This window comes from Oenanthe melanoleuca, chromosome 5 (genome assembly GCF_029582105.1).
Source record: "Oenanthe melanoleuca isolate GR-GAL-2019-014 chromosome 5, OMel1.0, whole genome shotgun sequence".
In the NCBI taxonomy this organism is placed as follows: Eukaryota; Metazoa; Chordata; class Aves; order Passeriformes; family Muscicapidae; genus Oenanthe; species Oenanthe melanoleuca.
Genome location: NC_079339.1, coordinates 12,445,401 through 12,462,990, shown reverse-complemented (window position 1 = coordinate 12,462,990; position 17,590 = coordinate 12,445,401). Strand labels below are relative to the sequence as shown.

The following is a 17,590-nucleotide window of genomic DNA, read 5'->3' as shown; positions in this document are numbered from 1 at the left end:
TGTTGAAATCAAAAATTGTGTAAATGTCAAGGCACTGTCTCAAAAGCAACTGGACTTAAAATTCCATTTATACCTTTCCAGAGAAAAAGACCATGTTTAGGTTTTGTATCGATGCATTCTGTGTTGATATCTGCACAAACACATTCTGAGATCTTGACTGACAGAATTTCTTACCCCAAATAGCTTTAACTGTTTTTGAGATTAGGTGTAATTTAACTTGCTTAAAGTGATGCAGCAAGCCACTGACAGAGACTGAACATTGTGGAGCTGCTGGCTTTCAATCAGCCATTCCCATCATTGATATCTTTCTCACACATCCTGTAAGACATTCTTCTCAATCCTTCAAATAGTTGGCTTTTTGCATGCAGGCACATCCCAATATTAACAGCATATGTGAGAGACCAAATAATAAATGCTAGAAATCATAAGAATTCAAAACAGAAATAATATTTTTTTCTTAAAGAGGTTTTAAATTTAATCTAATTCAGGAAAACTGACCAGCCCCAAAAATAATGGACAGTTTTGGGACTGGTTATGAGCTTTTTAACAGTACAGTGTCAGTTCAGAAATCAGCAAACTTCTTAGATGTAAGGAGACATGAGATCAAATCACCATTCTGATCTCACTTTGCCATTTTAAAAACAAGGATGACTCATTTCCAACGCTGTGACATAAAGGTCTTCCACTTTTGAAGGTAGTGTTACAGTGTCATCTCTCTGAATAAATATACTTACTTAGCATGCAAATGAGCTGCTGAAACTCTACAGAGTGACAGGTAGAAATATGGTAACTCAGTGTATGTCTATGTATTTATTCCATATTAATTATTAACTGTGTTGCAGGCAGAGTGTATATGTTTTCTCATTCTAAATTATATCCCGTTAATGAAAATTGCTTCCTCTGTGCAGAATCTGTACCCCATGTGGCTCTCTAAGCCACAGATGAAGAATTCAATTAACCACAATTTGAATACATGCCAATTATTCCACTGCTTCAAGTTATTTTGTCTAATAAGTATTTTCATACATAAAAATAGTTTGTGTGCATCTTTTGACACCAAAAAATTATTTGAGGTTATAGTTATACTTCCTTTGTGTTGATTATGTGGGCCTTGTATTTTGCAATATTTGTGGACTACTCTGAAGGGTTTGTATGTAACCTTATCCAGAGGGGTAAAAAAAAGACCCTTATGATCAATGACCATCAGGTTCTAGCTATATCAACTTTTACAACCTTAGAAGACTCGAATGGTAGTTAAACCACAGATTAGCTCACTACACATGGATAGAGTTTTTTTCTTTCCCCTAGAAAATTCATTTCCTGTGATGCAAACAATGAAACAAATAGTATAATGTAAAAAATTATAATAGGCAAGCAGAATAAAGAGTTGACTTTAAATGCTCTATTTTCCCTACATTTTCCTATTTTAAATTTCATGCAATTTACATGAAAATTTCCTCTGTAATACAAACCAGAGTTCAAGAAAGTTTCCTATTAAGGATGAACCCTCTAGAGGAAAACACAAACAAATGTAGACTCAATTTGCTTCAGAAAGTAACAATTCTTTGAGTGCTGGTATTAAAGTCTCATCTCTTTTGCATTTAGAGTTGATCAAAATACATAAATAGATGTTTTCCAGTAGGTTCTCTCCCAGCAGATATTTTTTTTCTTTTTGTCTAATGATACAGAGGCTTACACTGCTGTCTTCATCTTTGCTTCTTTTGCCATTATCTGGCTCCAAATTTCATAAAGCCTTAGGCAGTTTCAAAAATAACTACAAAGTCCTGTTGAATCAGCAAACCTGTTCAGATGTTATTGGGAGATATGGAGCACACAAACAGATACAGATAAAAATGACTGCCCTAAACCTCATTCTGTAGGTGAAAATTACTGGAAAAGAATAGATACCAAAACCTCTTTCAGAACTGAAATAGCTTTGAAATAATTTAAAGACTTGAAGATATTTAACATGGAATCTCTACTGTTCAACTGCAATCTTTAATATCAATTTCATTAATTGCTCAAGTAATTGATCCTGTAAAAGAGCACACTGATGATCACAAAGTACTGGCACCTGACACAATTTATGACTCTTGCAATTTTTTTTTTGATTCCTAAGTCATGCAATGAACTTGTGGCCAACTCAAAGTGTAAGAAAGAAGACATCCTGAAGACAGTCCTGGTCATCTGCCATTGCCTTCCTACCATGGAGAAGGAATGTGCTGAAGCCACACACCAATTCTTGACCTGTGGGATTTGTAGATGTGCTATTAAGCAAATTTTGTCAGGGAATCCAGCATAACTCCCTACTTCAGCATCTGTATATCTGCTAAAAATATCTGCTTTGGAGGTGGATCTTAACCCATGCATTTCCAATATCTGTGTTTTAGCAGTGCTCTCCAATAGACTGACACAGGCTGGTTCACATCCCTTTCTCTGCTATCCAAATCCATCCAAAATTGCAGGTTTCTCACTAGAGCAGAGCCTGATAAACCTGGTGGCTGCAGTTAGTGAACTGTAAGCCCTAAATCCACTGTACTAATGAAGACCACAGAAAAATGGATTTGCTCAACAAATAATCAGCATAGAATCATGGAACAGCTTGGGTTGTAAGGGACCTTAGAGATCATCTAATTCCAATCCCTGCCATAGGTAGAGACACTTCCTACTTGATCAGGTTGCTCAGACTCCATTCAGCCTGACATTAGACACTTCCAGGGATGGGGCATTCACAGCTTCTCTTGGCAATCTGTGCCAGTGCCCCACCTCCCTCACAACAAAGAATTTCTCCCTAATATCTAATCCAAACCTGCTCTCTTTATGTTTGAGGCTATTCCCTTAGTCCTGTCACTACATGTCCTTGTAAAAAGTCCTTCTCCACCTTCCCTGTTGGCTCCTTCAGGTCCTGGAAGGCCTGAGACGTTTATTTGGGTCAGAGGGAAGCTGGATGGATGATTGAGGTCAGTGTCACGAGTGGCACTGCTAAAAACAACCAGAGGAACAGCCCTGCAGGGTTCAACACCTGCCTGTTATGGTGTGCCCAGCTCCACACACCTAAACCATGGGGCACTGAGACACAGCAAAAGGTGAAACATCAGCAAATGAATTCTCAGACCAGCTCATGCTTTAGCACCTTCTGAAGGGGCACCAACTTAGCAAAATATCAGCATGCAGACATTTCACTGGGACTAGTAAGATTTTTCACAAGAGTAAGAGACTAAAGTAGGTAACTGTCAGAACTTTTAAAAAACACACCCAAAATCAAGAAGCTTTGAAGGTTCATCTTTAAATGTTTTTTTGGTGAACTGAGTATACAGGGATATTTGAGGGGCCCCTTAAAGCCTATGGAAAATCTCCCTATTTAATAAACAGAGTTAAAAAATAATGGTGTTATTTCATATTTTTCAATTGCCAATACAGCATCATCCTTTTAGTCTTGCAGTTGCCCTGGAAATTAATCTGAAATACAAGCACAAATCTCTATTTTTATAAGTAAAATAAGTAAACAGATATTAAACATAGATACATATCTAATGACAATATTACACATTATTATAAAATTGGCAGTGTTGTTCTCTTTTTGTTACTCTATATATATTTCATAATTTAAAATTTGTTTCTATTTCCACATGGTTTCCTTCCACTGCCTCAGACTTGCACACATATTGAATTTATGAATGGTGAGCCTTCCTTTTAAGTTCTGTAAGTGCTTTGCCCTGAACTGTAGGAATTTCAGTTAGTCAAGGGCAATTTAAATTTGAGAAACCTTGGCTGATTAAGAACTTTAATAATTTTATTCAAACAGTAGTCACCTTGGAAACTGTTTTTGCTAAAATATGTAATTACTAACACTATAATAAAACTTCTCTAAACAACTATAGTGACTAATGCTCATCAACCAGTGTATGAAGGTACTAAATCTTTGTTGCAAAAGTAAAAACTAGATACAAATGCTTTGCTATAAAATAAGACAAACTGAGAGTGTAAATCTCTAGTTATCAAAGAGACTTAAACTTAGGGAAAACTTAAGAAGCAGAAGGCTTTTCTTAGAACTTTCCCTGAGTGGGAGATTTAAGGAAGTTTTTCCCTTTACTGTGGAACAACTAAGGAAGAAAGGTGCCAAAGGATTTGGAGGATGAAAGCACACATTTTAACCTGCTAAAGGGCCAATATCTTCCACAACTGAGGATCTCTTGCCTCATTTGTGAGAGGGGGAAGTGTCTACAGAGATGGAAGGTGTGGTGCTAATATACCTTTATTCATAATAAAGGCACACTGCTCAGTAGGCTTTTATTAACAGTCCTGACATAAAAAGAAAGACACAAGCTCAAAATAAGAATTAGCAAGTAATTTAATAGAGTGGCAAAGTAGATCAATATGGAATTGCTAATTCTCTTAGTTAATTACTCCTTTAAGGCTGATTCGTCGCTAAGTAATATTAATTTTTGAACATATTATAAGGGCATTTTGTAATTCGTTCAAATAAATGACATAAGCATAAATCATAGTGGGTCTGCAAAGTTCCAGATAGCCATCTTCAGAAAGAGAGTGACACTGGGAAAACTACTCAGAAGAAAGACAGTCTTTGTTTCTGAAAGTAATTAAAATCATCAGAATGTCACAATTCAAGATCCATCCACAGGGAGACAGCAAGAGTGCATTTAGAGGCATCAAGAACAGACATTACAGCAAGCTGAGGTAGAAAAAAAACTTTCAAGATATTATCTATCAGGAGAAAAAACTTCAGTAAGAAATGTCTGGAAGTTCTCTCTGGGACATTATATTGCTTAAAAATAGAAAATAACTCCAAGTGCTTCTGGTAGCCATTTTTGTGATTGAGAATTTAGTTTTTCTTCTGGAAAACAGAAAATAAATACACCTAGATGAGCAGAAGAAGCTAAAATCCCCCAAAAATAATAACAGTGGTTGGAGACAGGATCTGCTTGCAAAGTCTAGGTTTGTTCTGAGACTGTGCCAGGGAACTGTATTTTTGGCATGCTGAGGCAGAGCAGCAGAGACTAAAGCTGTTGGAAACCTACATTTTGGAATGAAGGAAGTCTTCACTACATTTTTATTTACTTTACTTCCTATTGCTGACTAATCTAGATAAGGAATAGGCAGGATAGCCAGATTCCCACATTATTTGTTTTAAAGAAGCATGTAGGACATGTATGGGTCACATTGTGAAAACACACATCCCATAAACCATATAACTAAAGGACTGACTGAGACAGTGGGTACAGTTTTCTGTATTTCATGTTAAAACCTGGAAGGGGGAAAGAATATCCATCTCTCAGACTTCCTTCAAGGCATTGAAAACCTTCTCATGTTTTGAAATAGGCTCAACCAGCCAAAGGCACCTGAGAGATCTGATCTCCCCAGAGCAGAGCACAAATCAGCCTTTCAACACAAATTAGTTTTTTAACTAAGCTGAGACTTTATTCTTCCAACAGAACCCCTTGCCTTGCAAATGGGAGCACATTGTCTTATCCCACATAGAATCTAAAATATGAAAGGCAGAATTGTAACTAAGCAGCAATTTTGTCTCGAAATTTTAGTGGTTTAGACAGTCAGTTTGCACCCCTGAAATACAACAACCCATAACATTGGCCATATAATGCCAGTCAATACTGTTTTTTGTTTATAACATATAAATGTCAGGTCACATGTGCATGAAAAGACATAGATAAGCAGCTAAAAAGAAAAACAAAACACACCAGGAAAATTATTACAATCTTATATAGGGAAATAACTGGAATATCATTAATATAAAGGTGTGGTTAAAATTCACATAGCCAGGTGACTATGGCTTAATTTTCATTTTTGTATCTGTTACTAGCAGTCGTGTTTCTTTCTTGATTTCTTAAGCTTTTTAAAATAACTTATTTTTTAAATTTATCAGGTCTCTTTCTAGCTGTATTAGTTGAAAGCATGTTTTCCCAGCGTGATCCAGTCAATACTGGAAAGGATGCCACAGTTTTAATGTACACTGTGGTTGATATACACAGTGCACAGTCAGGCCTCTCAAAGGAAAGGGAATTCCAAGCACATATCTAGTGATCATGGTACTAATGTCAGAGCTGGATATTAACAGACTTGTCAAGAAAACAGTGCAGATACTCTTTTATGACCTTGTCCACACATAAACTCCCCTTGTTAATTAACTCCCCAGTATTCAAGAAACTCAGATGGAGAAGTAGTACTGCAAGTTTTTTCATACAGGCAGGGATTTTCAAAAGAAATCTAAAAGAATTGTTGATACTCACTAAAAGCATTACACTCAAAGTCTTTCACTGGAGGTTCAGCTATATTTAAAAATCAAACTTCTTTATATTAAAATAGCATTGGTCTCTAATCTCCTTTTGACAATACAATCTTCAATTAAGAGGGCAAAAAAGTGAGGAAGGACAGTAAAAACAAACACAAATGCCTGCTGAAAAAAAAGGTGAAGAGCAGAGTCAGGAATGTCAAACCTAGGGGAAGAATGGTATTAAGGATTTAAAATCTTAAATGAGACTGAAGATCTCAGTGTCAAAACCACCAGCATCTCCCAAACACTAAGAAAACAGGAAAGAATTAATCAAAAAGAAAAAAAAAAATAACAACCATTTCCAATTTTTCCTTCCAGCTTAAGAGCCTTTCTCCACCTTAAACTGTTCTGACACATAATTCACTGATTTTAGACCTAGGAATAGCCACTTTAAAATGGATGTCTTCACTGCACATTAATTCTTTGTCTGCCTAAATAAGAGAAGATCAGAAGGTGTTAGGCTATACCTCCACAACTTCACAGGTAAGGTGAGAATACTAGCAACACTGAAGAGACAAGTGGGAATGCAGAGAGAAAAATTTTATTATACATAAACATACTGTGCCCAAGCATACATATTTCATGTTTTTCCATGTAGGGTTTAAAATGATGGCTAAAGTCAAGAAGACCCTGAATGATAAGGGGTTCTTCTGACAGATCTTGAACTTCATTAAGACTGCATATACTACACTGTTGAATTCAGGAATGGACCTTTCTGAAAGGATATGTTGATGCTTTTTTGAAGTACAGAAAACAACTATCTGCAGAAAGAAACAAAATGTGGGACATTCATATCCATTTTGACCCAAAACTAAGAACTCAGAATCTAGAAATTATTGCTTTATGACTGTTCTTATAAAATATTTTGTTACAAAACTAAGGAATCTCAGTATCATGTTGCTGGCTATAGAAGCAGTCATATGCTTCTATAAAATGAGAAACAATAGTCCTGTTTATCAGTAAATCCAGACCTCAGTTCTAGATTTCCTTCCTGACCTAATCTAACACTGCCTGGAAAATGAAAGAAGAAAGAGGTTAGTTTTTGGATAGCAAAGACAGGAAAGGTTTTATATCATTTGGACAAAAAAAACCTTACAGAAGTCAAAAGGAAGAACAATTTTAAAGGTGTTTGAGCAGTAAAATATTTGTTGCAGCCAGGAAACAATCTATCCAATATCCAACTCCTGGGCAGAATGTTATTTATTTGTACCATCCCAGAGGATGATAACTAATAATAATTCCATGTCCTGTACAAAAGAACAAATAATAATTCAGTGTCCTGTATAAAAGTGTGAATTTAAGATGAGATAAAATGGCACAAAGGAAAACAATGTTCACTGTTCCTTCCCTGCATTTCAGCTGTCTTCCTCCCAGTTTTGGCTTACAGTAAAGCACACTTCAGGCTACCAAAATAGAATTTTCTGAAATCAGCATTAATGCTAAAGTGATTTTTCTAATATATTTAGAAATATTAAGTAGTTTTCTGTAACTACTTAATAACTACCATTGTGTTACTTAAAGTTTTGTATGAAAAACAGAGCATTTGAGGGGCTCTTTTATACAATTTATAATATTCAGACCATATTTTGTATCAGTTATGAATCTTATTTTGTTTCATTGTTTCAACCTTTATTATAACTCAATTCTAAATCACATTTTTCATTGGCCAAGATGACTTGGTCATTCAGAATGGACATCAGTCCATGAAAATACATTTCACATTTGTTGCATAATCCAAAAAAAATCTCAAATAAAAAAATTTTCAAACCTACTCACCTTTAATGTACCTCTCCCTAGGCAAATTTCTACTGCCTGGGACATAATATTTTATATACTGGGAAAATATATTGACTACATTACTTACCTAAAATTATTTCCTGTCAAAAGCCAAAATGGTAATTTATGATACCATTATAAAATACAGTATTTTTGTGCTGTTTTTCTTTTCAGCTGAGTGTATTTTCCTCATTGCAACTTGGCACAGAGCAAATTAAAAGGCAAAATACTCCATGAGACTGCTATAATTGGCAGACACCATCTCCACCCCCAAATTCAAGACTGAAACAAGGGGAGCAATTTAGTCAAACACACACTTGTTCAGGAATTTGAAGGAAGACTTCTCCCAAGGCTTTCACATTACCAAAACTGCTTGACTGGCAGTTCTTAAAGACAAGATGAGCAGCACTCAGATTCCACCTGGACATTGAGTGCTCAGTAAAAGACCCCAATGTAGGATTTGACAGTTCCCATTGCTGCAGGACCAAGGAGTCAGATCAGAAGCTGACTGCAGCCCATCACAGAGAACATCACCCTTTCTGCTCCCATTTCTCATTCTGGGAAGGAAGGTAAGGGGTTATGGGGGATGAAATCTCCTCAGTTCTTGGAAGGAAGCCATTCAGTTTGCTGTTCATCTAGCTAGTGAGATGAATCTGCAAGCAGCAAAAGTCCTGGAACTAGCCTGCCACCTAAAAAAGTCATATGCACTTTCAATATCTACCTTCCTCAAAAGAAGAAGGGGCTTGCTGTGCTACCCACAGAGCAAACTGCAAACTCACAGCTGACAGCAGAATTCAGAGGAGGGCATAAAGAAATAAGGAAATCAAAACTATGAGAGCATATAGAAGGAATGAAAAAAAAAGAATGTGAAGGATTGTACATATGAAAATAGAATACAGCCATGTCAACACCACAGCTGATATCTCTGAGTTTGCCCAAAGAGCACTACAGTAATTACGGCTTAATTTTTTTTTATACACAGTCCTGACCTGAAAAACTAGTGAGTTCTATTAATATAATATAAAATAGTACTAGTCACCCATCTAGAACACCAATAATCAGTTTCTAGGGTCCACAGGGCCTTAATCTCCAAGGCATGGCTCCTGATTAAGGGTGAAAAAAGCCTTCTGTGGTAGTGAGGATCCCAAGTCTACTATAATTCATCTGTGCATTAGAATAGGCCTTTAGTATTCTGTGTCCCTGTACTAAAATAAAATAAATAAAAAATAAATAAAAAATGGTGAGAAGGAAAGGCAAAAGAACATTGGCAGTACTTGCCAATAAAAATTTGCACACTATCCACCAGGCAGACAGGACTTGGTCCAAAGCCCACCGACGTCAATGGGCTGGGGATCAGATCCTTATTCAGCTTTTGGAGCTAATTCATCTTTGAACTGACAACTGTATATTTGGGCTCCATACATATCTTTGCCTCAAAGCTCTGTGCGGTTGAGTTTTGAATCCCTCCAAAGACAGAGATTCCACTACAATAAATTCTACTTCCTTAAATAGTAGAATTACATAGGAACTGGTAGGAACTGCATAGGAACTGCAACTTCTTTTTTTTGAAAATCAAAATTAAAACTGTCATATTTTATGATGCTCATTAAACACACACACACAAAAAAAAAAAAAAAAAAAAAAAAAAAAAAAAAAAAAAAAAAAAGGAACTGAAGCAGATAAAGAAAGAGGCATATAATGAAAAGAACCAAGAAAGGAATACATGAAAGAAACTTAGGTTTGGCTATGTCAAAATGGACCCAGTGCTGAAATCATCTGGCTTTTACACAAATGTGACAATGGCTTGCACAGAAATTCCTCACCTGATCCCGGGAATATGGAGTATCCACTATGTGTCTGTCTGAGCATGCTGCTAGGAGAATCTTCATTGCATTTAACTGGAGCAATATTTCACAAGCCATGGTATCAAAGAAAGTAATATTGGCAAGAGCTGCTGAAGCCAGCAAGAAAACTTCACCTGATGAGGCTTCTTGGCACAGTTCTAGGAATGCAGAAAATAAGCTGAATAAAAGTCATTCCTTCATTGCAGCATTTAAAGGAATATTTAAATTTAAAGAATATGCAACTTGGAACAGTGATCTTATTAGCCAATATCAAGTTCATTAACATGGAGACAAAAAAAGGAAACAAAAAATATAAACTTAATTTTGTCAATTATGTAATATCATAGAGTGGTTTAGGGTGCAAAAGACTTTTAAGATCACCAGCTCCAACCAAACCCATCACTGCCAAGTCCACCACCAAACCACGTGCCCCAGTGCCACATCAACACAGCTTTTAAATACCTCCAGGGATGGCAACTCAACCACTTCCCTGGGCAGAGCTTTCCAGCACTTAACAACCCTTTCCATTAAGTAATTTTTCCTAATATCCAATCTAAAACTCCCCTGGCCCTGGCACAACCTGAGGCCATTTACTCCTGTTCTATCACCTATTACTTGGAAGAGACCAACACCCACCTCACTACAACCTCTGATGAACGATATGCTCTACCTAGTATACAATTCCACTGGGAATATTTCACTGCATGTTGTTCAAAATAAAGCTTGATATAACTAAATTAAATTAAATACAGGAGGCAGAAAGCTAACAGTAAATGACCCATATGAGAATAATTTCATCCTCTTCTTTAGAACAAGGTACATATATATGCTGCTTATCTCTAAATCTAATTCTCTGTCATCAGAAATCCTCCTGCATATTTTTCAACTTCAATAAGAAGTGCTGAAGAGACAGCTACCTTTTAATCCCTTGTACATATGTACTTTAACTAAGATGTGAATCACCTGGTAATGGGATTTCTGCATGGTTTAAAAATTAAACATATTACAGTAATTCAATTACTGTGTTATAAATATTACAAGGAAAGTGGTGTGTGATTACTGAAACAGCTCTAGCAAAGTTATGCACATTCTATTTTTAACATGTACATTTCTTGGGCAGAATATATACCACTAAAATTCCTGTGGAACTTAAACAGCAACAACTGAGGAAATGATCCACCAGCTGCTAATGCCTTCTGGATAGGCTGCTCAGATTGGCCCTTGACTGCAGTACACTAAAATATCCCAGAAAATCATCTGAAACAAATCAGGTCAGATGCTGCTAGCTACAACAGAACCAAGCTCAGCACAGGTTAATTCCACCTGCTGGATTCAGGGTAGTGTCAGGGCACAAGCTTCTCCATTTGATGCTGGACATCAGGAATAAATTGTTCCCTTGATTTCTGCATCACTATTTCTGTTTGGGCCTATTGAAGTATGCCTAAATACATCTCAGATAATACCCAGCCACCTCAATCCTCAAGCACTTGTACTACTCTTTTTTCTTCTTTAAATAAATAAAAATAAAAATTAAAAACACATATACACAAAAGCATGCATTCAAATTGAAGTGCTGCAGTTTAACTGTAACCACTTGGTTCACTAGAAAAAATTCCAAATGTACTAATCTATTATACATGAGAAATCAAACTAGAAAACCCAAACAGCACATTCTGATGTGGAGCTCTGGGAAACTGAATTTCTAGACTAGAGAGAAAAGAATGCTTGAATGAAAGCCTCTGGTATTTGAAGGGAAGGAAATAAGCAAGAAATAAGATATTCCTCTCTTTAGAAAGCAATGAGAAATGTCATACTGTTTTTCTAAAGTATCCTCACTGACCCAGGTTAAGGAAAGCCTTGCTGTTACCTTTGTCTCATTTTACCATGGATCAGGGGCCTAGACAAAAAAGACCTTTTATTTTCTTGTAACAATGCCCATAGATTATATGACACTACTTTTCCTCTGAATTATCATACAAATGCAGATGTAGTGGTGAGCTTGAGTTCTAGAAAGTTTGGAAAATACAAAAGGCATTAAGGTTTGTAGCTCTCAATATTCCTTTTTTTACAGACAAAACTCAGACAAGATGCTTTGCTGAGTTTTTCCTGTGGCTCTTAAGGTAATTTTCACACAGATATTATTTTTACAAATATGCATAAATTCTATTCACATGTGGCCTGGAGTAAAAAATATTATGTAACTGCAGAATTCTCTGGTTCGGAATTTTAAATTGTTTTTTATCTGTTAAGGGAAGTATGGCAAACATTATATAAGGAATTTTTATAATGAAAGAAATAATTTAACCTGCTATTTTAACTGGACTCAGGAGTCCTGTAGAAAACTTACTGACAAGTGCTGTCACAATTTCTTCCATATTTTCCAGAAAGCTGCTGAGATGCTGAGTGAAGGTGAGATGTGGAGATGTGATCTGGGCAATTACTGCTGCTGCTTCTGCGTGAGTAGCCTCAGAATGGCTGGTATCAGTGAGGATGTCAGCCAGGCACAGTATCCCATCAACCTACAGAGGAATAATAGGTAGGAGTTAGAAATACTGTAGGAAGCACTTTTGCAACCAAAGACAGCTTTCCATTTGTCTTTTCTTGGCGGTGACTAAACTACTCAATTTATTTTCAAAAATAACTTAAACTCGGTGGCCTTTGTGTCACAGGAAGTTTCAGTTCAGCAAATATAAGAGTTTGTTGTCCTGCCAAAAGTCTTGCAATTCCTTCTCCCTTAATGTTTCTGTAAAATCAGTTTTGGTCCAAGGAAGTATTTTCTGACAGACATCTAAAGTTAAACATGAATTCAAAAATAAGCTCTGATAAACAAATGTTAATGGCTACTATGCCTCATTTGAGTTCTACTACAAGACTCAAACCTGAGTGTACACTAAGGTCTAAATAGATTGGGGGTCTTTTTGCCACTTTTCCCTGAAATTGTGACAAAGTCAACACAGGATCTAAAAGAATACTGTTAAGATGACCCTGACCAAGCTGTTCCTGAGGAGTTTGCACAGCACTTATACTAAAGCCAGGTTCTTACATCCCTTGCTCACTTCAAAGGGAAACAGAAAAATGAGAAACTACTTTATGTGAACACTTGAAGTGTTCTTACACAGTTCAGACAGATAGATCATATACACACATATTGGTTTAAGTTATAGGAGACCCACTGGCACAGAGAAAGCAACAGGGCACATCCACTGGGATCACTGTTAGCAACAAAACACAGCAAGGGGGTGTTCTCTGTGCACAGGGGCATAATCTGTGAACTTTCAAATTAACAGCCATGTGTTTCTCCCCATCTGACATAGCCCTGAACAATTTATCACATTGGCAAGCAAGTAGTTAGAATAGAGGATCATGGAGGATGCAAAAGCCCTCCAAGATCACTGAGTCCAGCCTATGACTGAACACCAGTGCTGTGCCCATCAGGGTGGGGGTACCACCTCTCTTGGGCAGTACATTCTATAGCTTGACAATCCTTTTCATGAAGAAATTTTCCTGATGTCCAGCCTGACCCTTCCCTGGGGCAGCTTGAGGCCATTTCCTCTCGTCCTGTCGCTTGCTGCCTGGGAGAAGTGACCAACTCCCACCTTGCTCCACCCTCTTTTCACTGAATTACAGAGAGTGATAAGGTCCCCCCTGAGCCTCCTTTTCTCCAGGGTAAACACCCCCAGCTCTGGACACTTAAGAGCTACAAAGAGGAATTAAGAGGGCTTAGTACTGAAATAAACTTCAGCACTAAAACAAGTTTACATTTGCTTTGTACACCTGCTCTTAGCTCTGCTGCTCAGACTGTGTTCTCTGTTAACTCAAAGCCTCCTCACAACATCCATGTTAAGCCCTATCCATTATCTTCAAAAAGGATATTTAGCAAATCTCTTACTCTCATTTTTGTTATTTATTAACACAGAATGTTGAATTATCTTAATTACTGATCCTGCAATGGACATGAATTAAATTATTTGATAAGCACTGACAGTTACTGTATTTTATGTGAAAAGCTCTTTGAGATAGGAATAAAAATTACCCTCTGTAAGATTATTCACTGGGATGCAGTTTTTAATAGGGAATAGACTATATCATTGAAACTCTAATAACACAGATAAATATAAAAGAAATTATATCTCTATTTTTCCTCAGATCACAAATGGTATTTATTGTAGAAGCTCTAGTACTGGCAAGAAGAGAAAGAATAAATTTTCAATGTTAAACTTTTTCTTGACAAGCTTTCAACATTAATCTACCTACAGCAAAATATTTCCTCCTAGTTATGGCAGAATTCTACAGCCTGAAACAGCAGATTCACATAATTCACTGGGCTTCAAGGTATATTAATAGATCTCAGTGTCAAGAATTAATCTATGTCCTCACAAGATGATTTAGTGCCCAAAGTGTGCTAGACAATATCATATGCAAAACCCCACAATTTTGTCACCTTGAAATCTTCCCAGATCACACCTTGTCTGGGGTCCAAAGGATATTAATAACAACAGGCAATGTAAAAAGTTAAACATATTCCAAGACACTCAAAAAAATACTTCATAAGAGACTTCTAAGATCTGCTTCAGTCTTCAGCTCTAAATTTACTGGTTAAAATTCACTTGGCCAACTGATATTCGATGACCTTGACAAATGAGCTAAGAGTACTTTTATGCCATTTGAGAACAGGTAATGGCTTATGAAAGACAGGTACAAGCACATGGTTAGATATTTCTATCACCAGTAATTGTGTAAATCTACATTATTAATAGAAGCTGCTAACAATACAGGGCTGTACTCAAATTTTAAATCACATATTTCATTTCATTATTTGCTAAGTAATAGTTTTTGGAAATTGGGAGTTGCTGAACTGTGAATAAAAAAAGCAGATACAATTTTATTCAACACAAAGATAAATTATATATTTTGGGTCTATGAAAGCCAGCACTAGTTATTCTCCTTCCTTTTCAGAAACATGTAAAATACTAACAAATTCAGCCTAAAATTTGCTCCATACACTTTTTCCTCCCATCTTAAATATAGAAAATAAAATAATTCTACTTCAGCAGGCAACCCCATTTATAAGTGTCTAGCAATAAATTTTAAAATGACAGGGGAACAATCTAATAAAAGCACTTTAACATCCAAAAAGAAATTGCTGCTCAAAGCATTTTTATAATTAGGTTTCACACTGAAAGGAACTTTGGATGGCTGCCCTGTTTTCTGTTTAATTTTGGTGAAGTAATCAGCTAAATGTCAAATCTGTTCATCACCTTGGCAATACAAAAGAACCAGTTAGCCAGATAATGCAAACAAATGAATTCCATGAATGCAACAAGATGCTGTGGAGCCCCTGCATTTGAGGAATGGCGTTCAGTAAACGCTTGATCACTAATATTTCAGTATTGATAACTGGAAAAATGCCAGGAACTTACATCCTTATGAGCATAGGCCTGTTGTAGAAACTTAATCCAAGTGACAAAATAAATGTGTGACCATGTTACTGCATAGATCAAGTCTTCTGAAAGGAAATTATTTCTTTTTTCTACAACAGAAATGAATGAGTTCTGGGGCAACAGTCTTCTTTCTTCAGTATACCTGTCCTTCCTCTTAAAAATATTAAATAAAACCAAGCATCTGTTAAAGATACCAAACCAGAGCTTGGGATGAATTGCATTAATGATTTCATGATTTGAATTGCAACACAAGAGCAATCTTAACTCTGTTTTCCACAAGGGGGTTTAAGGCAGTTTTTCAATGTCACTCTGGGAGCCAAGCCCCATTGTCTTCCTTTTAGTAATGTCTATGTTCATTTGTATAAAATGCTGCTGAAGGCCTTTTCTCATAGCATGACTTTCCCCAGCATTCCTGTTTGCTCACTTAATGCTCAGATGATACCTACATGTTGGTAAAACTTTAGTCAAAACATTTTTTGCCTTCTCTAAATTGATCTCCAGAGTCATTTAGTGAAAGTGGAAAGTCTTATAGCTTCTGTCAGCTGATTTCCCACTGTCAAATTCATGGATAACACTATCAACCTAAATCTGGGTGCTTCTGGTAAGAACCAGAAGATTTCAAAGCAGTTTTACAGAAAAATAAAATGTAAATGTTGAGATCCAGAAGTAGGACAACAAATGTGGAAACAATATCACAAAGAGGATCACCCCTTAAACAATCTAAGCTTTCCTAGAGAAGGATTTCAAAAGCAGAGGCTGCACCCAACAGTCAATAACTGATAGATCAGAGCTGTGAATCTTCTATCCTTTCACCCATGCTGTGTAATAGCACCTCCTACCTGAAGCTAGGACAGGTTAACTATGTAGGTGAAGACATGAACATTAGCAGGGCAAACCAAATATGTAAAGGTGAATAAAAACCCAAACACATCAAAATTTATAGGATGAGGAAGAGAGCAACTGAGAAAGAAGGCAGGCAGGGGGGATTATCATATTCATCCAGCAAAACCCATATACTGTAATTTTGATGACTTGTTACTGAGTAATGAAATTGAATGAGATGGTATAGCAACAAAGTGACACAATTAAAACACCCCCAAATATAATCCCAAGTAATCCAAACTACTGCAAAAATTCCATGGCAGCAGCAATGACCAGTGAACAAAACTGCAATGATTTTTATGATTAATGCTGTACAACAGTGGCCATGGCACCTAACTTATAAGCTCTGTTGTGCATACCACAGAGTAGTGTGGGGCTGAATAGAGGTTGGACAGCTCACAACTCAGTACTTTTGAAACTTCTGTCAATAACTTCAGCTTTGTATCTAAACTGGCAGTGAGCTGTGCTTCAGTTTGCAGCAACTTTGACTACAGCTTCCCTTTAAAACTTCCTTCCTTCAGATGTAGTCAAGCTGATGAAGAGGTATTTTTCTTTCTGACATTTACCCATCTAGGAATATTGTTATTAGAGAAAAGAATTCAGCTGTATCCGTTTGAAGGATACATTAAATGTTTCAGTGCCTCTGTAGCAGCCTTACATCAATGTTGCAGGGAGACAAAAAGTGGAGAGCAAGATAAAATAAGTTCCTTACTCTCGACTGTCTAGGAGTCGAAAGATTCCTATTCAAACCTATTCTCCCTGAGAAACCAAGAGGAAGCAGCCCTGCACCTCAGAATTCATGTTCCTTGGCACTCAGAGATGCTCTAAGCTTGTTGCAGATAAAAAGTACAAGTGATTGTCAAAGAGATAATGGAGAATAAGTCATTTTACAGAAAGCTTGGACAATATATCCAGACTTCTCTCTTGTCTTTGCTTCAAGGATAAGAGAATAGCTGGTTTTGAACTCCCCCAGAATTGAGGACTGATATGAAGGGTAAGACAGTCTTTTAAAGTATTTTTGTGATTGATAAAAGAAACCAGGCACTGCACTGCTATTAGCCTAGCAATATTCACATATTCTCACTCCCATAAATCACAGCTTACATTGCTTCAAATTACTCTCCACAAACATAAGTGAAACATTCAAGGATAAACTCAGCTTTCCTGATCTACTCCTCCAATGTGAATATCCCTCCATTTCCACAGGATAAACACTGAGTGGCTACAAAGGGCAGGAGAAGAGACTGCAAAGGACTACACTAGAAGTCGTGTAGAAGTCATCTGTGGTGCAGGTAGGTGTTCACAGAATTGAGATGCATTGATAAAACAGAGGGAAA

At 36.7% G+C, this 17,590-nt stretch overlaps 1 protein-coding gene across 1 annotated transcript in view; it reads right to left on the bottom strand.

Moving 5' to 3' along the window:
• INSC (INSC spindle orientation adaptor protein) overlaps window positions 1–17,590 on the bottom strand; it is an 82,332-nt gene that overhangs the window by 4,076 nt on the left and 60,666 nt on the right. Inside the window, exons 7-8 of the mRNA XM_056493004.1 lie at window positions 12,278–12,449; window positions 9,910–10,088 (exon numbers count right to left, since the gene is read on the bottom strand). Of these exons, the coding sequence (XP_056348979.1) occupies window positions 9,910–10,088; window positions 12,278–12,449 (351 nt within the window). The remainder of the gene's footprint in view (window positions 1–9,909; window positions 10,089–12,277; window positions 12,450–17,590) is intronic.